The sequence below is a fragment of the Coenobita brevimanus genome, chromosome 53 (assembly GCF_032717465.1).
Source record: "Coenobita brevimanus isolate Jiangsu-jjx chromosome 53, ASM3271746v2, whole genome shotgun sequence".
NCBI lineage: Eukaryota > Metazoa > Arthropoda > Malacostraca > Decapoda > Coenobitidae > Coenobita > Coenobita brevimanus.
Genome location: NC_137006.1, coordinates 1,050,765 through 1,075,382, shown reverse-complemented (window position 1 = coordinate 1,075,382; position 24,618 = coordinate 1,050,765). Strand labels below are relative to the sequence as shown.

Below are 24,618 nucleotides of genomic sequence, written 5' to 3'. Positions count from 1 at the left end.
TACAATACCCTGACAAAGAAATGGCACATACAGACAAGTGTCTTGTGGTAAAGCTGATAATTCACTTCGTCACACATCTACCAACATCTCATTTGTCATTTTTCCCCACAAACTGAGGTCAAGAAATTATTACTCATCCCAGAATGTAACCACTTCACTCACATGACCTATTTACTCAATTCTTGCTATGCTGACATAATATTATTTAACTAAGAAAAAGCCTCTCATTGTTGCAGTGGTTATATTCATTTTTCTCTAAATTGGCCTAAAACTGCTGTCTCCCTATTTTGAATGCTGAGTTTTAAGTATAGTCTGATGCAAAAAAACAATACTAGTCAAGAACAAGTGCTATGAAAGGCATTTAGAGCCTTGAAATTGTCTTTTTCTAAAGCTAAGATGCAAAAGACCAAAAATCTGGGCCAATTTAAAGGTGAAAAGGGTATAGAGTAGTGAAGGCTATCTCTGACCTTCCAAATTATAAAGTCTAGTGCCATGAATAAAACTGGCTGGAGATAGTCAAAATCTCTCTCTCTATATATACAACTGCTGTTTTCACCACCACCACCATTATCCTAACCAAACTTCCTGTTTGCCACCATAACAATCCATGTCCCCCCTTTTTCTTCCTCTGCTTACAAAATCCATTACCTATGCTTATACAGTATTATATTCTAGATCCAAACGCTATTCAACTTAGGCCAGATCTCTAGCACTGAAGAGATTAATGAAGGCTACATCAAATTCCTCCATTTCAGAAAATTTCCCCAAAAGGTTAATATGAATAACAGTCTGGTCATAGCAATAACAAATATATGACACAGGAGTTAAGTGGTTAATACACTGGGCAAAAAAAACAGAATAAATAAATAAAATAAAGCAGAAGCAAAGTATTTTATCACCAGAGTTGTTGCTGATGTGGTTCCAAACCCACCTGGACGTGAACCTGGCAGACTGAAGGCTGAAACTGCCCTTCTATAGTCCACCATCCTCCTTTCTGGGGATAAGGAGGAAACTGAGGGACACACCAGCCACCACATGAAGGCATCCTTCTCCAGAACAATCACCAAAATGTATAGTGAAGAGAACCAAAATCCACTTATTCAAATCTTCTACATGCAAAACTATCAACATTCTTACTCAATTTCCCAATATTTTAAAGGGAAGATAGGATTCAAAACATGAACATGATAATGCAAAAGTAGCGGGAAATTTCTGCCTGATCACACACACACACACAAAATCACAGACATAAACCCACCTTCTGAGTATATGAAACTGCACGTTAAACCCCTCCAAAAATTACTCCATACTTGTTCTGTCAAGTTTAAGGACTAACAAATAAATTACTGTATGCTCTTCAACCTGTTCTTCCCCCCCCCCCTTCACAGAAGCTTCAAGCTCACACGAATTCGAGGGAATGAAAGTACATCTTTTGAGATAATTCAAATGGACACCAACATTGTCATTTAAACTGCAATTCTTTGTTTCTGCTACTGCCAGATGATTTTATTCAGCTTGGAAGAGATCCCTAGTCCCACAACCCCTTCCCTATAGGAGGTTTCCCCAAGCAGAATAAAATCACCTAGTAGTATGAACGAGAAAAACATCATCCATTGAGGGGATTTAATCTGTTTTTAGAAAGGACCTGACAGTTTACCATAACCTACATCAGTGGTCCCTAACCTGTAGTCTGCGGGTGTCATGGCGTGCTTGGAGCCTTATTTGGTAGTCCACGGGGTGATTTGGAAACTTGTGATACAGTATATTTGTCATCCTTTCTCAGAGATATATATACTGCATGTATATATATATATACTGTATATATCTATATATACACATACATACACACAGTCAGACCTCATATAATGGACTTCAAAAGACCAGAATTCGCTTTTATCAGAATCAAGGAGCTACCCGACTAAATTCCTATATACTGGAAAAAGTCCAATAAAGCTAGGAGCAGTCCGGACTATCTGACCACTTCAGCTATGTTCACTACAATAAGGTAAATAAAAGACATGCCTATCAGTATACAGTACAGTGTTATTATACCATTTGATTATTGTAGTGAAGGTATAATACAGTACAGTACTGCCGTGGTAGTGAAAACAGTTTAAAAACCGTTGGTGCGATCCAGACTAATGTCTGATATGTCGCAAAAAGTCCGGGTTAGCTGGGGGAAGTCTGGATGTTGTTTTTATTGGAATTTCGCTTTTTTGGAATGGCTTGGGCCCCAATTAGTCCGTTATAGTGAGGTCTTACTGTGTGTGTGTGTGTGTGTGTGTGTGTGTGTGTGTAGATATATATATATATATATATATATATATATATATATATATATACACACATACTGTGTGTGTGTGTGTTGTTATACTCTGAACTGAAAGAAGTTTTCAGCATGTACAAGTACAACTGCACCAGCCATCACCAAAAAGAGAAACAAAACACTATTTCATGGCCACTATTTATCATCTAATCATTTACTGTCCTATCATGAGCATAAACAGAAGGCCAGGTTAAGCTACACAGTTCAGATATTTATAGCAAGTGACCAACCACTCACCCAAACAGCATTATGTAAACAATAAAATACAACCACCCCCTCATGTGTAAACCCTTACAGGCCATATCCAGTCAGAGTGCCCACTGGACTGCCAAGTGTCCATCTGTGATATGGGCTACCAGCAACCATTAGGCTATCACTCCTATTTGTGGAATAATACCGTACTATGATTTATACATTCTGCTAGTAACACCTCTTCCAACAAGGTTAGTATCTCAACTGTGCAAATACAGGACTTCAAATTAATGCAGTATCATATGAGGAGTCTTCTATCTTACGAGACAACCTCCATTAGCCCCTTCAATCTGGTGACATATTACTGTATTCTTATTATCCCTAGATAATATTATTCACTTTAAACTTGAACTCTAATCCTCAAGGGGTTAATGAAGGTTATATCTAACCCCTCCAGTCTGAGGCCATCCTAACATCATCCAGACGTAGCAAGAATAAACAACACAACCTACGATCAGATTCAGGGTGTAAAGAGGTAAGTTACAACACATCACTGGTGTAGAGTCACCCTACAATAAATACATGGCACAAGTATTAGTGTCTTCATGAGCGACATTATCATGGGTTAAAGAGGCTTCCTAACATCTTTATCGCTTATTTTTGTATATCATCATCACCATCATCATCTCTGATAACTTGCTCCCCTGGCTAAGACAAATGTCTCCAAAGTATCTTATCCTCATACACCCTTTTCACTCCTCTGCCCACTCCTACTTTCTGACAAATATACTGTGCTATTATCTTCTTCCATACCACATAAGGCCTCCCTGCTAATATTCCTAACAAAATATGGGCATGATGTAGGACCTGGATGCATGGAAGAAAACACTGAATTGGGGAAATCAGCTATCAACAGCATTTCCAGTGAAATGGACCAAACAAACATTTTCACATCGATCATGTCCCCAGAATCCTGGCTCCATCCTATAACTCTAACCATATGCAAGTGCTTCATTTTATTTTTCTTTACAGATGCACCTCCTGTATAACTGCTACACAAACATTCCTTCAGTTGCCATCCACTGCCATTTTCCCCTAGTGCTATAAAATATACCATTATAATTATGATCCACAAGGCCATTGTCAATCTCTCAATCAAATCTCCTATCACATTCTCCTGGGAAGATGCTCTACTACAGAGGCTAGTTATAAAACCTGCTCCCATCTACCACACCTCTGGTCATTACAATGTTCAAATGCAACTATCAACACCACATTCACAATCTCAATGCTGCTGTTGTGATCCCAACTCCAGGCTGAAGCTGTCCTCCATCCCCTGCCCCCCCCCCCTTAATAAAGGGGGGGGGGGATTCTAACACAGTATTATGTCCCATCTGTTACTGATCAATCATAAACATAGGAACTCCCACTTTACTTTGTCCATGTGCACTCATACCTCACAAAATTACAACTTCCCATCCTTCCACTTGGTATGGCACTATCACATCAAGCCTAGCTTCTGTGAACACGTCACTACTTCCCCTCATATATTCTTCATTCTCACCTCTCATTATCCACACAAGCAAATGAGTCCTCCTTTACCTTTACAAAAGTGAGGACTGGGGGATCCCTGATTCACACATTCACACCACCCTCTCCTTTTTCACCTATTCGGCATGCAAGGAATACAATGGCAATATTTTTCCCACCTACCTATGGTACTAGTTATTATGTTAATCATTAAATGTATTATAATCTCTTGATATACACTGTTGGGTGTAGACACTGTAGTCATGGGAGACTAAGGCAAAGTGCAAAATAAATCATTAAAAAACTAGGCAGCCTCCCAAACCCAGAAAATAACTCCATAAGTTATTAGGTACAAGTGAAAATGTTAGTTTCCATACTGGTACTGGTTTAGGGGTCGTTAACAATACAAAATATTAGAACATTAGAACAACCTTACCATTCTTAATGTTTTCAACAGGAACCCCAGTACTGTACTTCCTCCTGCACTACAACCAGAACTACACCAAATACTTACTGGTGGCCTGTTCTTTAGCCTGAGATGCTGTATCCTTGGCTTTGCTTCCTCTGGTTCCAGTGTTACCCATGGTCTCTGATCTATATGATCTTGTCACTGTCACCTCAGAACCTCCAGGCTGAGATGCACTGGTATGTGGGACTGCAGCTTGCTTCCTTAAGTCATTGCCTCTGGCACTGTGCTCCCGTACTGCCACACTACCTTTTCTGGTTAAAATCTGTGGTTTTGTGTTGCTTGGGGATTGTTTAACATGCCTCTCCTTGGACCTGTTGCTCACCTCTCTAACTCTGGCTTTCAATTTCTTGCCTTTACTGGACCCTGCACACTCAGCCCCTTTACTCTTATTCTGCTCGGTGACAGGGTTGTGTGACTGCCCTGAGGCACCAGCAGCTTGAGTATTTCTCCTACTTGCCCTAAGTGATGCTGTAGTGGACTTCAGGCTCTTGGCAGGTTCACCAGCATGTGGCTCATTTGATTTGGATTTTCCTTTAGCAAGATGGTTACCGGTTTTCTTAGCACTGTGGATCAAGCCGGGAGGCTTCACTCTCTTCTTGCCTTTCCCCGACTCCTCCTCATTGTCTGTTGTACATCGCCTGCAAGCACGGCACATGAGAGACTGGTCAGCAGTGCTAGCCTGTGATGCGTCTGCTCTGTCACACTCTGACATCAGTTTGCCCTTCTGAACAAAGCGACAGGTGGGACACTGCTGTGTGGATGAGTCTGGCTCCTCAGTGGCACTAGCATATTCCAGTGAAGTGCTGGAGGTGCTGGTGCTGGAAACTGAAGAGTCTGGCTCCTCTTGTTCACTTTGAAGGGATAATTGTCTTCTTGCTGACTTCTGGTTGTTCCCTCTGGGTGCCTTGCTCATGGCTACTAGGTCATTAGACAGATGCTTGAGAGCAATGCGAGGTGAACGCCTCACTCCCCACCCTGTATCTCAGAAAAATGGATGTTCATACAGTAAACCCTCATATGGCAATTCACCAAGTCACTGATAATCTCTTCCTTGAGAGAGAGAGAGAGAGAGAGAGAATTACCTCAACTTACTTTCCTCCTCTCAATGGGAAGGACAGAAACAGGAACAGGAAAATACAAAAGAAATTTAGCTATAGACAAAGCGCATGATTAAAATAAGCAACAACTTAAATCCTTTGCATGCTGGTATATATATATATATATATATATATATATATATATAAATAAATAAAACTATCTCTTGGTTTTATAAAGAAACACTTGCAGCTTTTCAGGGAGGCGTGCCTATCTATGTGCAGTCATCTGAAAAACTTCTATATTAGTATTATCTACAATACACTTAATAACTGAAGTTTTCACACAATGAGCCATTCACTCTCCTATAAATTCCACAACAGTGTACATACACAACTTCCAATCACCCTTCCTTCTCCACCCCAACCCACTACTCTCTCTCTCTCTATACATACATACTGTACAGTACCCTTGTGTCCAAGACAGTAATATTGTCGCCTGAGGGTCCCGTCTTGGGCGAGAAACGTCTTGGACCAACACGAGACCTTATGGAAAAAAATTACTAGTTAAAAAATCTTCGAAAAGGGCCCCTAAAAACATCAACCAAGACCTGTTTTGGCAACAAGACAAATTTCTTCACCTTGAAAGTGTGTTTCTGAGCTTGTTATCTCCAGCTATGTAGCATGATGTACATGGCGGCGCTTCAAGGGGTTAGCAGACGGTTTCCTAGGCATGGTTACGTAAGGAGAGGCAATAGCCTAGGAGCAAATGCTGAGTGCAACATGTGGTAAGTGTGTCCATGACATTTTGGTGAGGGAGACAAAAGCAAACCTCACCTGCTCATCACGCCACCAAATGCCAATATTTTATTGGACATCACAATCACATCACTCTCCCGGGAACGGAAACCATGTTGGGCCGGCTGAGACCGTCATAGCTGTATTCGCCTCGGATTCAGGCTGTTATGAACCATTGCTTCCGTATTGGACGTATGCAACTGTATTACAGCAACATATTGGATTATTATTTATGGTCTCCGTCTTGGACAATCCTGTCTTGGACGCAAGGGTACTGTACATGAGTAGTGTATATATATATATATATATTACATTTATATATATATATATATATACATACTGTATATATACATATATGTGTATATATGTATGTATGTATGTGTGTATATATATATATATATATATATATATATATATATATATATATATGTACACAGTACATACACAGGGTGATTCACGAGTTTTTCCGGAAACTCTGGGAAATGCAAGCTTATGCAATTCTACACATAAAATACTCTATAAGTATAGGTGTTTAATGTACTGGTTTGCAAGTGGGGAAATTTTCAAATATGACACACATGTGAGGAGGAGGCGGGCGGGCTGGTGGGCGACCTTTTGCCAAGTTACTCAATTTCCTTTTAAATTTTACACGTTGTTCGCATTCTGAATTAAACTGTTCTTTCATTAATCGTCAAGTAAGTATAGCAGAGGGTGAGTGGACCGACGTGAGGCAGTGGTGAGGCACTAGTCTGCTGTAGTGTGGAGGCGTCCCATCTTGTTGAAAAATGATAACATCGCCGTGTCATCAGAGGCACATCTTCAAGTAACATGGGAAGTTCATTTATGTGAAAATTAACGTAGACATCTCCTGTAAGCCTCCCTTGAAAGATATGAGGTCCTATCAGCTGGTTGTCAATCATACCGCATCACACACTAACTGAAAATCGGTGTTGGAAGTTCCATTCGTTTCCTTGGGATTTTCATTTGACCAACAATGAGCATACGAGTATTATGTGATCCACTGCAGGTAAATATGGCTCCATCAGTGTATAAAATATACTTGCACAGCTGAGGATGATCTGCTAGCCAAGTACAAAATCCAGTCATTGTGCAGAATCCCCGGCCTGTAGATAAGGAACTTGTATGTGATATGGGTACAGACCTTCTTGCTGTTCTTCATACCTTCGCATGTGGAACAGTCGGGATGAAAGTCTTCTTGTTCTGATGCTAGGGCTGCGATGTACCAGTCCTACTATGCCATGTACTTCATCTTGCCTCTCCTTGCATTCAGCTGTGGCTCCAACTCCAGGAAAATAACCTTTGTCCCAGAGATACTGGTAGACGTGGTTAACCCCTACACCACGGGCTTGTTTACCAATGACTTGCGTGTCCCGCAGGGTTATTTGGGCTCCGACAGACTCTCAAAAAATATTTGCCAAAAATCAGTTATTAGTCCTAGAATAATAAAATTACATATGCTTATGGCACATACCTTCAGCTTTCTCCTGGAATGATTGTTGAGCCTTCGTCGGTTACCGTAGGACTTGTGGAGACCTCTGAAGTAGGGTAACGAAGTCTCCACTTTACACTTCCCGACAATCCGTAATATGATTACCACAGCCAGATACAAACACTATAAACACTATTCTACATTTTTCAAGTAGTTTGGGATCCATACTAAAAAAAAAAAAAAACACTGTGAAAGCAATGGAAATTACGAGCGCGTCTGATCGTCGCACTGGCACTAGTTCGCTCTTGGTACTCTGTCATTTATTATTCATAAAACCCCTCACACTTTATATTTCTATTACTATATAACACTTATATATATCTACAGTCTTTATCCATAAGTTTCCTTCAGTAGTATTAGTTTATTGTCACTGTAGGGATTCAATTTCTTTCAGTAAAATACGTAGCATTCACTTTCTCGTCCTGTATACTGGCATTGAGTGAATGTCACTTTCATCTTCACTCTCATAACTCATAGCATTCAGACATGCTAGAGTGAAACTTTCACTTTCATTACTCCTAGGGTATATATTCGTATTCTTATAATACTACTCATTTACATTTCTATTTACGTTCTCTATTTTATTTACGTTATTTACATTTCTATTTTATTTACACTGTGTTGTGCACTGTCACTTGAAATAACTTATAAAACTATTTTCCATTGTTCACGTATATTTACATTCATTACTTTCACTCGCTGTTTTCACATTATTTACAATTCCACTTGCACTGTTTTACTCAATAGAAAGATCATAGTCACTCTTATCAATTGTCAGCCCTTTACCTCTTTCCACACGAGGTTTAGTAGGGGGTTAAGGTCACAGGGCCATTTGCATGGGGGTGAAAAAAGGCCTTGAAGTCAGCAAGAAGAAACATACATACCCTCGCTTCGGAAGATGAGAGTAAACTGATAACGGAGGGCCAGCGTGGAGGCCTGCTTAGGGGTTATTCAGAGTTACCAATATTAGTTCTTGAAACAGCTAAGTCTAGCACTGAAATGATTGGCAGGAAATCTAGACAATACATTATAAATTTGGTAGTTCCAGGTGAATGTAAATATCACTTTGGCTTCTCCCTTCCCTCCTTACATGTATATTTATTACGAAAATAGATTATACGGCATATTTCAAGGGGGAAAAAACAGCGAAAATTAGCGAACGAGTGCACGTGAGGTGTTGTCAGGTGATAATTAGCCAATTCCAGGTGTATGGCACTCTCACTTACCTTATTTCTTTCTTGTATATATTATTTGGCATAAGAATAGGACATAGGGCTTATTTCAATGGATGAAATCAGTGAAAAATTCCAGGGAAGATTTACTTAGCGTAGCACGGCCGGGCAGGCAAGAGGATAGGGTAATGGAGGGGGGGTAGGAAGGGGAGTCAAGAACGGGGAGAAATGGCTAAATTGTCAACAATGGATGGGAGTACAGATGAGATTAGGAGTGCTGACAAGTGTTGGACATTGGCAGAACTGATAGATGATACAAGCCCCCACTTGGAAGCCCGGGTGAATCAAAATAACACAGAATCACAAAAGCGACGCCCCGAGGTATGATCCCTTGCTCCCAAGCGTCACGAAAGTGACGCCCCGCGGTTAAGGGGTTAAACACTTTCGCATCTGGGCTCTTTCTGTTTGGATATTTCCGTCTGTATTCTCTTGCTGATGCTTCAGCGTTGCCATTGCAGAACCCATAAATAAAAATCTTATTTGCATACTCCACGTTTGTAAAAGTGAATGGCACTGTAGCGAAATGTGGGTGAAACCGTCCCTGAAATAAATGGGCCTGCCACACTCATCTAGCACTTGGCGGGAACTGACAGTTTGAGCTCTGAGGTACCTCCTCGTATCACTGGTATGCCATGTTTACTCCTTCAATAGTAGATTTATTTGTCACTCTTAAGTGACATACTTTTCTTTGTAGAACAATTCCTTACCTGACAATCAATGAAAGAACAGTTTATTTCAGAATGAGAACAACGTGAAAAATTTAAAAGGAAATTGCGTAAGTTAGCAACACAGCAAGGCGACCAGCCCGCCCGCCTCCTGCTCACGTGTGTCATATTTGAAAATTTCCCCACTTGCAAACCATTACATTAAACACCTATACTTACAGACTGACGAAGAGAGTGTATGCGAGTGAGGTGGAGGGGGGAAGAAGGAGGGGGAGGCCGAGGATGAGATGGAGGGATGGGGTGGAGAGGTATATGAGAGAGGGGGGTGTGAGTTGGGAGCAGGGCAGTGAAATGGCGGGGGACAGAGCGACTTGGAGGCGATTTGTTTGTGGCCACCCCAAACGGGATTGAGGCGTCTGGCAATAGATAGATAGATAGACTTACAGAGTATTTTATGCTTAGAATTGCTTAAGCTTGCATTTCCCACTGTTTCCAGAAAAACTCATGAATCACCCTGTATGTATATATATATAGTATATATACTGTATATATATATATATATAAATATATATATATACTGTATATATATATATATATATATATATATATAGTAATCCCCGTACTATCCGGACGCCCACTTTCCGGACACCCCACTTACTGGACATTGTGTGCCTGGACCTTCAAAAAAAAAAAAAATCCCACCCATAATTTGAAAATGCTGCGCAGTGCCAAACAGCTGTTTAAGCCACGGCCCCTTCACCCCTTCCTTCCTCCCCCCTCCCCTCTCAGGGTTGCCATTTGGTATATTTCATTACCAAATGTGGGCCAATTTGGTAATGAATCAGAATAATGCATTACCAAATGGATCTTTCACATGTATGAGGATACACAGGATGGAGAAGGTGGATTCTCTGATTAATCTGCTAGCCTACATTGCATGAAAATAATCAACATGCTCTTAATTATAAGGAGAGTGATTACATGTATTTCCACTTGTATATATAATTAGTCAAGAATAAATGCTAGCTTTACGAATTTGGTAATGAAACTTGAAAAGTTCGGTAATGTGGTCGAGTTGCGATCTGGCAACCCTGCTTCCTCCTCACCAACAGTTACTGCCTAACTGAGTAGATGCTTATCGCAATGGATGCCTCATGTGCTCATTTTTTTTGAATAAACAGTGAATAAACTGCAATACCTCGCCACTAGACCAAACGGGAATTTGCAGTGTTGTGCAGTGTTAAGAAATTAGAACTTTGAGTGTAAAGGATTAACTGTGGAGTGCAAACTGGCGGTTGAAACTGGTGTGGTGCAATTAACAGAATCTGCAGTTAAACAATTATAACTCACAGTGCAAAGAATTACTGTAAGTGCAGCACAACAATGGATTACTGTACATGCATCAAGTTCATTTTCACCACTGCCAAAGCCTTAGAGAAGGCGGCCACAGACGTGCTGTAAGTACCCTGGCTGAGGTACAGTCACTTCTAATTCCTTATTCTTTGGTTCCTTTTCATTTATTTCATGCTTAATGTCCATTCTTGATGTGAACAAGGTCTTAAATAGGTTTAAATAGGTGCTATGCATGTCTGGTAGGAAGTTATTAAGATGGCTTTCAAAGTTATGCTGGGTTAGGGTCCTTAAGTACAAGTCCATGAGGCTTGGGCCCACTATCCAGACGGGACCACTTTCCGGACATGCCTTTGGCTCTACTATGTCGGATAGTAGAGGGATTACTGAATATATATATATATATATATATATATATACGTGTATATATATATATATATATATACGTGTATATATATATACACAGTGGGGCACCAAGTTTCGTGACAACAGGTTACGCGAAATCACCTTTCGCGGCATAGACCAAATATTCCCGAACTTCCACTTTCGCGTGAAAAAAATCGAGTTTCGCGCACAAATTTTGGGTTTTGGGCAATATTTTGAACTTTGACATTTCTGCGCCACCCGTCCGCAACCCACCGCCATCCTGAATGATGTCATGTCAACACTCAGTCTACCCACTCCCGCCATTGTGTACGAATGCAGCTGGCTCCATTGTGTTGGGATTCTCACGGTTCAATGGCCTCTACTATACCTGGTGGTGTGGGGGGAGGGCCAGGAGGTAGTGGTGGTGATAAAAAGTGTCCGAGACCTTCAAAATCGGGAGGACAGGCTAAGGCAAAAAGAGAGTATCGTGTTGGAATGAAGAAACAGCAGTATGATAATGAAATGAAATGAAAAGCACCTAGCACAAGAGGAAATTCAGCATAAAGGGGAAGTCTTGCATCAAGTGGCATCTGAGGAGGCAGAGATAGAGGGAGGGTGGTAGTGAGGCAGCGAAAGGTGGCACTGAGGTGGCTGGTGGGACCCAATAACCCCGCCACTTGCCTCGGATACTTACCCCCAGCATCCCTTAAACACCTCAACCTGGTCTCTGTGGTATGTTTCGCTTCATATAATGTGTATTTATTGTCTATATCTCTCAATGCAATGTACAATACTGATCTGATGTACTGTACTGTACTGTATTGCAAGTGAAAATGAAAATCTGGTGTTACTTTAGGATAGTCAGGAACCATTTTTGCCACAAGGACAATGCCCCAGCATTTGCGATTTCAACTTTCGCGCATGATTTTCGGTCCCAATTAGGCACGAAAGTTGGTGCCCCACTGTATATACATGTATTTATATAAATACACACACACATAATATGCATCATAGCGTTTATCATATTGCATCATTCATGAAGGCTCCAACATTCTTGCATGAGTCTCTGCCTTGGTCACCTAATTGGGGCTCTACACACTGCTTGATCTCTGATAACCTCCCTACTGAGTTCCGTATCTATTGAGCCACACTCAAAGATCTCATCCCTGTTTTCTTTTCATCCCCCCCCCTCCCCCACCTCTTGCAACCCTATCCCTGACGATCACAATTCTCAACCTCTTAACCAAACTGTCATTCTCCATCCTCTCCACATGCCTACACCATTTTAATCTACCCCTCTTCATCACTACACCAATACATTCAAGTCCCATCCTTCCTCTCAACTCTTCAATCGCAATCCTAGCCCACCATGCCTGGTCTTCAAGGACGCACTATACATCTATCTAATCACTGTCTTTCTGTACATTTGAGCCTACGAATATCCACTTCCTTTACTGCCCAAGTCTCACTACCAAACAGCATTACACTCCTTACAAGCCACACATGTAGATCCCTTTGCATGGAGGGAAAGCCCTCTCAATATCAGTAGAGGCAACAGTTCCTGAACTTCCTCCAATCACTCCTGACACTAGCTACAGAGCTACCTCCAGTCCCAATTCCAGCATATAACATGCTCCCCCCAAAAAACACACACACACACACACACACTCAAGAGACTCTCCAACATGATCAATCTTTTCACAGCTGACAATCTCTACATGCTCCCCCCCCCCCACACACACACACAATGAGTGCTGGTCCAAGATAGTTTGTCACCAGAAAAGCACATTAACAAGATAGTTGGAGAGACTTATAAACTCTTGACTAACATAAGAGTAGCATTTCATTATATGGATGAGGAGATGATGAAAAAATTGATAGTGACCATGATCCGCCCCAGGTTAGAATATGCAGCGGTAGTGTGGTCCCCACACAAAAAGAAAGATATAAACAAGATTGAGAGAATACAAAGAACAGCAACCAAGATGGTCCCCAGTCTGGCAGACCTGTCATACAGAGAGAGGCTGGAAAAGCTGGATTTGCCTTCCTTAGAGGAAAGGAGAAAGAGGGGAGACATGATTGCAGTGTTCAGGACCATGGTGGGAGTAGATAAAATTGACAAAGAAGATCTGTTTGTATGGGATAAGAGAGCAACAAGAGGACACGGAATGAAATTGAAAAAGTCAAGCTGCTTGAAGGATATCAAGAAATATAGCTTTCCTTGCAGATGTATAGACTTATGGAATAGCCTGGACAAAGAAATCGTCCAATCTAAAAACTTAACAAGTTTAAAGCTAAATTAGACTTATTGAGAAACAGCGACTGAAACCCACGAGCATAGTACATTCCGTGTATATCACAATTAGGTATATTAGGTAAATACTTAAATATTTGGAACGACTCAGACAAAGAGGTGGTGCATGAGAAAAACATTCATGTGTGTAAAAGTAGACTTAATAAATGTGGATATAGAGACATGACAACACGAGCATTGCTCAATTCCTGTATAATACAAATAGGTAAATACAATGAAATCAGCATTATTCTGCAGCCTATCTCTGACACCACTACATCTCTTATCATAAACACTGCACCTATACCCTTGTGGCAAACTGCACATAGCCACATTCCCTCTCCTTTGAAAGTACAGAAACCAGTCACAGATATCACTTGTTTTATTTCATTTACTTTCAAACCCATGTGTCTCATTCCGTCTCTCCATTACCTAATCTTTCCTCCGCCTCCCTTTCATTCTCTGCAATCAACATTGTTATCAGCATAGAATATCTCCCATGGGGTTCCATTTCTGAAGTCACACGAGAGCATAAAGCACCATGACAAACAATAAGGACGATGCCAACATCCACAGAAAAATTGTCACTCACATCTCCATTCACTCTCCCATGGGAATGGGAACCCACATACACAGCCATAACCACTCTAACCAGCCAATCCTTGATCCCAAACTTTTCCATTGCCTGGGACTCTGAAGACCTTTTCCAAATCAACAAAAAGTATAGCTCCCTTTTCTCTACATATTTTTCCTGATGCTGTTGTACAATGAATATACCATCAGTGTTCCCTTTGCCTGGCATAAACCCAACCTGCATCTCAACATTATTCACTCTTTCCTGCATCATACCTTCTAGGACATTCTCCAATACCTTCATTATCTGGTTCAAAAGTTTTATATCTCTGTAATTTCCTCTTTCCACAGCATCATCCTTCCCTTTACACACACACACACACACACACACTACATAATAGACCCTTCAACTTAACGGATCTCATTAGACTGGATATTGGATTTAATGGATACTACAAAAGCCACTGGACTTCTATCAGCTGAAACGAACAATGTCCATTGTGCGATGGGTTGCAATACATGTGCTTCCTACCCTTTTTTACTCCAACCTGGCCTGACATTGCCCTCTCCCTATTGTGACTGCTGAGTTGTAATAACAGACTACAGTAATACTGTGCTAGCCACGAAGAGGGTGTGAAATGAGCTATGAAAGGGCGAAATTATGGGCCAGGTAAGGGTAAAATGGGTATAATTTTATTTTTCAGTAATAAAACGTGCTACTGTTCTCAATTACTTTCAACCATCGGATATAACAGACTATTGACTTTATCGGATCAGCCTTGCCCCCAATTAGTCAGTTATAGCGAGGGTCAACTGTATATGATAGATGATATAATGAAGGAGAAACTATCAAATAATTCAAGTTATCCATACTACCAGCCATTCACCTTCCCATGAATCTCACAACTGAGCACACACAAAAAGAGACTTCTATTCACCCTCCCTCCTCCAACCCACACTCCAAATATAAATATTAAAAATCACAGTAAGTTACAGTATTTAACAACAAGGAAGTAAAAGTAAGAGAAGCTATCAACAGTGCCAAATGAGACTGAGGAAAAGCTGGAAGGATGGAGTGGAGCAATGTACGAGAGAGGGGTGTGTGGGTTGGATAGGGGGCTACCAAACAGAAGAGGACATGGCAGCATGGTGGTGATTTGTCTGTGGCCACCCCTCATGGGAGTAAGGCACCTGGTTATAGATAAAGACTGGAGGACTCAACAATACTGAAAATCTCATTAACTGATCCAGTGACACTTTATCCTTCCTATCACCAGAAAGCTTTATTCTGCTTTTTGGGAGAACTCTTTAGTGAATGTGTAAATGAATGCTATATCTAACTAATGACAAAGTTATTTGTGGGGGGGAAAAAAAAAAAAAAAAAAAAAAAAAAAAACAGGTCTTCATTTACCATGAAACTCAGGCTACAACTTCCTTTCAGCCAAGTGAAGAGATTGTGGGCATGAAATAATGGCTGAGGACTGTATAACCTATTCATTATAACTACTCTGTTCAATCTAAATAGGTGTAAAACAGCAATCTGTCCATCATGAATGCTGAGATATAGCAAGAATATGAAGCCAATCATGAAGAAGTACTATGGAAAGGATGTAGTGCCACAGCATTTAACTTTGCCACCAATTAATAATAAATAAGCTTCAAAATGATGAAAATCTGCGAGTTAAAATGAAATATACGTGATGATCATCCAGCTTACTTCCCATAGCTAAGTGACAGAATGACACAATGATAGGGCTCAACATCCTTTCCACAGCACTTCACAACTAATGTAATATCCTAATGCTAACCTAATGTTACAGCTCAACATTCAAATAGAAGAGAGTGATTTAATGCCTAGCTAATGTGAAATGAGTAAAGAGGATCTTGTATTCTTGTTGGATTTGAGGGCAACCACACGACTCTTCCAACCCATTTGTTTTTCCATAGGGAACATGAACTTCTAGCAATTTTTTCTTAAAGTGTAATCAAACTACTGTAAAACTAAATGTTCAGTGCAACTTATCCAAACTTTCTTGTCACTCTAGGGTCAATAAAAGCTATATGTAACCTCCTCAGTTCAAAAATTTCTATCCATCCATCCATCATCCAATCCTACGTTGCCCCATGAGGAGTGTAGGAGCCCGGGGCTAGGCAGTTGGTCCTGACATTTAAGATGAGAGTGACAAGCCTCACTCGTCCCTGAGTGGCATTACATGAGCAATAAACCCCAACCACCCCGTGGATATAAACCGATACAGGCTCATTCCGGTTGGAGCGCCTTAATTACCCACTAAACCACTAGGCACCATAGTTTGATTATATGGTTACCACCCCGTGTAGTAAATGGTCTCCTGGTGTACAGAAAACCATTTGGCATGTCAAAGTGTACAGTAACCCGTAGTCAGAAGGAAGAGGAAAAAAAGAAGGAAAAAAAGGATGTAACTGGAAGGAAGGGAAGAAAGACAGAAGAGTAGGGCAGCCACCCAAGAGCAGCACTGCATCGAGTGGGTGGATGATGGGTGCCCCCATCTACCACTAATGTAAGTGGTATAAAAGAACTATGGTACACACACACACACACACACACACACACACACACACACACACAGGTAAAATACTGTAAATATAAAAAGGCACCATTGTACTGAATGGGTTAAGATTAAACACAAAAAATAGATCTTGCTGAAAGAATTACTAAAAATCCTTCAAAACCCCATGACTATATGACTACGGTCTTGCTGATTTTGAGTTTTTTTAAATCACCTCTTTCTTGTCAATTTACTTAGGCATATGACATCTTAATTCTCAGGGACGTTACTAATGCAAACTACATCAATATTAAAAAGAAATAATTACCATACTAAAGAATAACTGGGCCTAGTACTCAGTATATATCACTGAGGTGGTGGTGTTATGATCTCCCACCAATCTACATGTTACAAGTAAAAGCGAGTATCTAGAAGCTGCATGTGACCAGCCCAAAATTTTGGTATGGCTGGACTGAAAACAACCCTACTAAGGCCCATGATTCTAGAATGGCACTGGACGATTTGTGACATCTCTTCTTTAGCAATTTATTTTGCATTTTACCCCCAAATATTCTCTTGCATGTTATATCTTTCTACTATCAAGAGTTTATTTCAACAACATACATGGAGACACCAAGCTGCAATGTAGGGAATAAATCACCGTAAAAGATGTGCAACAGAATCTCTAAAGCCATTTAGAATACAGTATGACTAAGTGCTGAGCTGTGCCACAACTAAACCAGGAGCACTGTTATAGGGGCTGGAGCTACCTACTAAATCTAGATGAAGCGATTAACTCACCCACCAATGCAGCTAAACGAAAAAAATATTAACTCAGATTTCAGATTAACACAAACACACACACTATCCAGACCTGGGATTCTGTATTCTCACAACTTATGTTCTATCTTATTTCCAGGCTTAATTCTTTTATAAACTGATTTTTAACTCTCTGAGTATGGGCAACATCCTCTTTAGTTTACAGTTAATGTAAACATATGACTTTATTCAATTTAAAAGTTTCTCATGTTAAAGTGGTTTATCATCACTATATGCAACCACTTCAAATCATAAAGTCTTTTCTTAGCTACATAAAATCATTAGATGGCACAAATAAAGTTAAATACATGTCCCTGTTATGTCAAAACACTGTACCCAGACAGGAAACCAAACTAAATTTAGACATCTTCAAGTAAAATACAAAACCTGACAGCTATGCAACTGAAAACTCGCACCAAGTTAAAAAAAAAACAATCAAATGTGAATTTACAACTAAAGCAGTTTGATACTATCTGTTTAGAACCATACAAAATGGTAACCACCATGAAATATAATCCAGGTATTAAAAAGCCAAAATGTTGCAATATTCTCATCACACCATGTCCTGTGGTATATCTTAGTGCCAAAAACAAATTACTGAACTGACAGGCTCATGAATAATATAATATCAGGCCAACAGATGACAGGGTAACATTACAGACTGTCAGCATTAAATTTTCTAATACTTTTCCTTGATCCCATGTATGTATGTATGTGCAAAGAAAGTCATCTGCTAATTATTATTCCACTACTACTGCTACTCATGGTCTTCTGCTGGCTGATCTTCCAAACTGAGAGGCTCAATATCTTCTCTGCCCACAAATGATTTGCTCTGATATGATGCATGTGGGAGGAAATGATGAAAATATCCTGTGTGAGGCAGATGCAGTGAAAAACTATTCATTTTATGAAGAGGTACATAGGTAAATAACAACAATTAAGATGGAGTAGATTAGCTCCAGACCCCTACACTCCTGACAGCAAAAATGAACTGGATGACAGATGGATGATATTTACTACACACAATTATCGCTCAACCATTCCGAAAAAACCACAACTGAAATAATTACATCCTAAAACAAAAAGAGTTTTGATGAGGGCACATCATTTAAATGATTTCAGTACAATAGCATTTTTAACCCCTTCGCTCTACTGTATGTATCTTTACTATAATCCACCCACCACCAGATGATTTAACTAAAAAGATTTTCAACAGTCAAAATGAAGGAATCAGCTAAGGCTTACTCTGCCTCCAGTTTGAAAGCCTCTCCTAAGCAAAATAAAATTGTTTGGAGATAAAAATGCTGTTGCTTAACCCTATTCTGTCTGGCTGAAAAGATCCACTGACAGCAGGCAAGCAACTGTCCTTCTGGGGTCACTCCATATGTTCCCCAAAATGTTTATGTTGTGACCAAGTCTTTGTAAGTAACGTGCTGTGCAAAGCTCCATTATGCTTTTAATGTTACATGGGCTTATTCTACAAGCACAGCACATGTCACCAGATTCCATCCAACCTAATAATAAGCTGTTAACTAAGGAGGGCTAGATTATGACAATGTGATCTATGCCCACTTAAGTGTTCATCAGTTCTACTTAAGGATACCTTTGTTGGGTGGATGTTGGGAGTGGCCATTGTACAGTAATCCTCAATTTATCCATCATAATAGCCAAGGCGTCAGATACTGCATTCTTGCAGACAATACTGTTCTGCCCCTCAACCCGTCTACAAGGGTTATAACCTCTATAAAACCCAATACAAGTCTCCCGCATTATCAACGGGTCTTATGTTCTTAAGATGGATGCAAATACAGATTTTCTGATAGCCACCTATATACTGTATATTTATTATACAATTCTTAGACAGCCACCCATGTTAAGATGATTATAACAGTTAAAACTTTCTTTTATCCACAATCCACCAGAGGCCTGTCTCACTGCATTGAATGCTTATTCAATTACAGGTACTAAGAACATGTGGTAGGTGGGGGCGCTCACCATCCACTCACTCAATGTAGTGCTGCTCTCAGGTGTCTGCCCCTTCCTCTCTTCCCTCCATCCTTCTTCTGCCTTTATTTTCTTCATTCTTTCCTCTTCTTTTACCTATGGGTGTCTTCACACTCCCGTTTCTGTCTTTCTTTTTCTTCTCATCTTTCTGCTTATGGGTTACTCTGCACTGAGTGACAAGCCAAATGGTTTCCTGTACACCAGGAAATCATTTATTATGCTGGGTGGTAACCATATAACCAAGTTATGGCACCTGGTGGTTTAGTGGGTTATTAAGGTGCTCCAATCAGACTGAGCCCCTGCAGGTTTATATCCAAGGGGTGGTTGGGGGTTTACTGCTCACATAACGCCACTCAGGGATGAGTGAGGCTGGTCACTCTCATTGTAAATGTCAAGACCAACTTGCCTAGCCCTGAGCTCCTACCTCCTCATTGGGCGACACAGAATTAGTAAAGAAAAAGAAAGAAAAAAATCAAAAGTGACATTGGGATACATACTGTAGACGGTTATGAGTAGAACCAAATGCAGGCGAGTTGCTACAAGTTACGTAACAAAGGACACGAGGCGGTGTTGCCTGTGTGCATTTTTACGTAAACATAATTTCCACAGGAGCTAATGGCATGCGCACACATGCCAGCACAAGGGCAAGCAACAGTCCCTGCAAAAGCTCTGGTACAGCAATAAATGCCACAAACTCCATGAGGAACTTAACACGCACCAACACCAGACAGCTTACTCTCTGTGACTGAGGTGGAGCAGGGAGCAGCCTTTGTTTTGGTGGGCATCATCGGTGGCATGTGGGAGGTGTGGGTATCACGGGCAGTGGTGGGTGGTTTGAAAAATTCAGTTTCCATGCAGGCTGTCAGTTAATGGAGTAAAAAATGGATACTGTTTAAATTCAGCCAGATTTTTTGCTTTATCAGATAATGCTGTACATAGGTAATGCAGCGTTACTAAATGGGGATTACTGTGTAATACAGGGTTCTGATCAAGGGGCTGTATGAAAGTGCTTCTTCACTGCTACCGTTAGAATGTCTGGAGGTGGAATAAACATGTCATAATTTGGATCATCCATTATATATATATATATATAAAAAAAAATTATTATACAGGTCCTAATTTCACACAGTCTGGTGGTAGCTTGATTAAAATGAGACATATTTGTAGCAAACGAATTATGAGACAGATCTCATAGCGAAGGGCTTTATAACTGTGGCACATTGCACTCCGCTCTTAACACTGAGAGGAGGGAATGGAGACCTGCAGATTGACAAAACGGAAGTAAAAGCCATTTCCATCTCAAGTGTACCTTTCCAAATATCCAAACGGCATAAAAAGCAAGAGGAAAGTATTGAGGTCTTAGAGTGAATAAAATACTGACGAAAGTACTTCCCATTTCCTTCCATAAAAATAAAGCATAAAACGTTTTTGAACAAAACTAGAGACAAACCCTGTAAGGCAAGATGATTAATGAAATGCTTACAAAGAAATGATGCAGGTAAAAAGTAATACTATATTAAAGTCCCCCCAGTCTCATCTTCCCAAAACCTGATACACATATAACACTTGCAAAATGACAGCAAGAGGAGTGTATTAAGATGGGCTGATAGATAAGATGGCTCAAGACAATGGAAAGACAGCATTCAAGCCAGTAGACAAAACACTAATAAGTCCTTCCTATCTTAGGCTTATCTTCTCAACATCCATTATGCATAAAAAAACTTTGAACACAGAAGTAATGAGGGATGTTAATAGAAATGCTTTAAGCCAAAGTGCATGAGATGGTAAGGAGGTCAGTACATCTTAAAACTAATCTTCCTGTTATCATCACCATCTTATTACCAAAACATAGAGATGAACACTGTGGGTTACTAAGAGGTGGGAGGCTTAGAGATTGGGAAAGGAGAAGGCAGAGAGATCTATACATAGCCTAAATGTTTATACATCTCCAATCCTAAGTGTCAGCTTGTTAACATCAGTCATGCATGAAATAAAGACCATAACCCTGGATTGGTAATGCTATTTTGAAATTATGAGTTTGTATACTTCCTATCAAGGCAGGAAGCTGAGACTCCAAGTACCTTCCAAGTTCCCTGAGCTGTCACAGGGGGTGGCTGTATAGGTGAGTTCTTATGGCTGTGTGCAACCCTGCAATGTGCTTTGGGTGTGGCAGCACCCCAGATTACCTTTTGTGTGTATTTTGGTGTAACTAATGATGAACTTCCTCCTCAGGTGCTTAATTTTTTCAAATACAAACATACATATTTTCAAATGATGTGTACTGATCAGTACATAAATTAATTACAACAAATTAAATATTTACAAAATACATAAATATATATGTGAATAAATACATAGATAAACACATATGAAAACAGAGTACACAAAATTCACATATACCTGTACAAGGTTTACTTAGGGACTAATATATGGAATTTCTTACATCTCAATATAAAAGGGGGGGGAGGGGGACATTTCACTTGTTTCGTCTGGAGATGTCTTCACTACCAGGCCTGCCAGTCCACTCAAGTCACCATCAGTCATTGTACTGCCACTGGAGGAGCAGGGATGGCCATGGATTTTTTTTTTTTTTTCTGAAGTCGTATTTCCCCTCCCCATAAAATTATTTTTATTTTTCCATCAAGTATTTCAGTAGTCCATTACATTAAGTCTTTCTTTGTTAAGGATTATAAAGTTAGTGTAAACCTTCAGTGTGTCATGTATAACAGGAATTTTCAACAAACTGATTAACTGATTTTTGGTAAACTTTTCCCCTCTGGAGTGCTACCACACCCCACATTACCTACCGAGTAAATCTAAAATATGGCTACCTATCCAGAGTTAAGGTAAAAATAGGCAGAGAGAGAGAGATTATACAGAAACCACAAGGAAGGTAGTAAGAAAAGGCTATGATCAGCATACAGAAATGTGGTAAGAATATGCTAAAATCAGAAAGTAGGAAGTGGTAAGAAAATGCCATAAAAAGAGCAAGAGGAATGTTGCAGCAAAACCTGTCATGTTCAGAAGGACCTTGTGTTGCAGCCATAATACTGACAACAACTATGCTGAGATATCAGGAATACATTAGGGATAGTTTTTGGAGGGCGATGGGCAAAAAATATCAACATTAACATTTAGTCCAAACTCTCATGTCTTTCATTACCGTTTTATAACTCTCCTAATGTCTTAAAAAAGTTTTTATTACTGCTAGAACCGAAAGTTCATCTGGAAATGAGACAGTAAGAAAAGCCTATTAAAAGAGAACAAGAAGGTGGTGGGAGAGCATAAAGAGAGTTGAGATACAATCCTGGCAGTGCTTGCGCATGGTGCTGGCCTTGGTGTTAAGCCAAATCTGACAACTCTGTTCAGTCAAAATATAACCTAGAAGGCAATAGGTTACAACAGAATGAGGGGAGGATGGTTTGAGAGCATGAAGGTGGTAGAGAGAGAGCAGGAGACTCAGAAGAAGGTGACATGCGAGCAAGCGAAGAGCTGAAGCATGAACCTGAGCATCTGGGTGTGGTGGTGACGTTGTTTTATGCTAAAATCACAATTTTCTTTAACAGAGAGAAAACTGTAAAGACAAAAAGGAAGGTGGAAAGAGAGAAAGAGGAGGGTCAGGGCATTATCCAGGGATGTAGGTCTTAAAACAGTGCTAGGTAGGTGGTAAGAGCCCTACAGGAAGGTGAAGAGTGAGCAGAAGATTGGTAGTCAGTGTGTGGAAGGTGAAAAGAGTGAGGCAAAGGTGGAAAGAATGTGACAAAGCTGGTGATTACCCTGAGTGCGCGTGGGTGTGGTGGTAGGAGTGGTGGTGGTGGCCGGGGTGGGAGCGTTACTGGCCAGGCTGGCAGCTGTGTGGTGGCTGCGTGTGGCCTCCAGGTGACCCCGTGTGGCCTCTACGTGACCGCTCCTTCTCGCTCGTTTACTACCCGGGCTCTCCAACCCACACTCTCCACACTCTCCCGCGTCCTACAAAGGCATGGCAGTTAATTGCTGCTTATATATACACATCCTGATCATACATTCTGTTATCATATAAACACTATAGTTGGTTGTTCACATTACAGAACTGGGCCACTCCCAAAATAACAGTAAGTTGTTATTACTGGGAATTACACATATTTTGGTTATGAGGCAGACAAGAATGAGTCTCCATAGGCATTTCGACATCAACTGAATGGAAGAGGATTTGGGATTTCTGTCAGCTGAGTATAGTAGTAGTAGTAGTAGTTGAGTAACCGTGGTTTGTCTGGCAGAACAGACCAATCAACCCCAGGCATGCTATCTTCCCCAAAGGACTGACCCATGCAGAGAAACTATGCTTCCTTGCAGTGGACAGCATGAGGCACAGTGAAGAGTGTGGAGGAAGGGTGCTTGGATGGATGGATGCCGTACTTACAACTCTCCACCCACCTACCATTAATTCTATACGTAAGTAAGCTCCACATCACCCTGTTCTCGTTAGGCCTCTCCATACGTTTGTTCACTATAATGATGAACTAAAAGTTATACCCAGTTTTGTTATGACGACGATGAAACTGGTTAGAACAATAATTTTTGCGACCACACATGAAAATCATGTGTGCACAAGGTGCCTCCTTTGCAAGCACAGTCAGCTGTTTGAGCCAAGATGGTTGCCCAGTGTTTACATACATTGTGCCTGTCTCCCTTTCATTCCATTTCATGTGTGAAAGGCCACTGAAACACCACTGCTACAGCCAAATAACAGTGCAAGTGCATAACAAGCAGTGCAGTGTGCGATATTAAGTGAGGTGATAACTTTTTAGTGTGAAATACACTCGACCCTCGATTTGGTGGACCCCTGCTTCCCGGATTTCGGATTTCCCAGACATGGGGTGAGGCCAGACAATATTATCAAATGCCAGACAAAAGCCCATACAAGTCCAGGATTCTCAACAAAAGTCTGGC

At 40.5% G+C, this 24,618-nt stretch overlaps 1 protein-coding gene across 1 annotated transcript in view; it reads right to left on the bottom strand.

The window, feature by feature from the left end:
• The window catches only part of ctrip (E3 ubiquitin-protein ligase ctrip), a 171,111-nt gene that overhangs the window by 122,903 nt on the left and 23,590 nt on the right, over nucleotides 1–24,618 (bottom strand). The window contains exon 4 of the mRNA XM_080273171.1: nucleotides 23,466–23,658. Coding sequence (XP_080129297.1) covers nucleotides 23,466–23,658 — 193 coding nt within the window. The remainder of the gene's footprint in view (nucleotides 1–23,465; nucleotides 23,659–24,618) is intronic.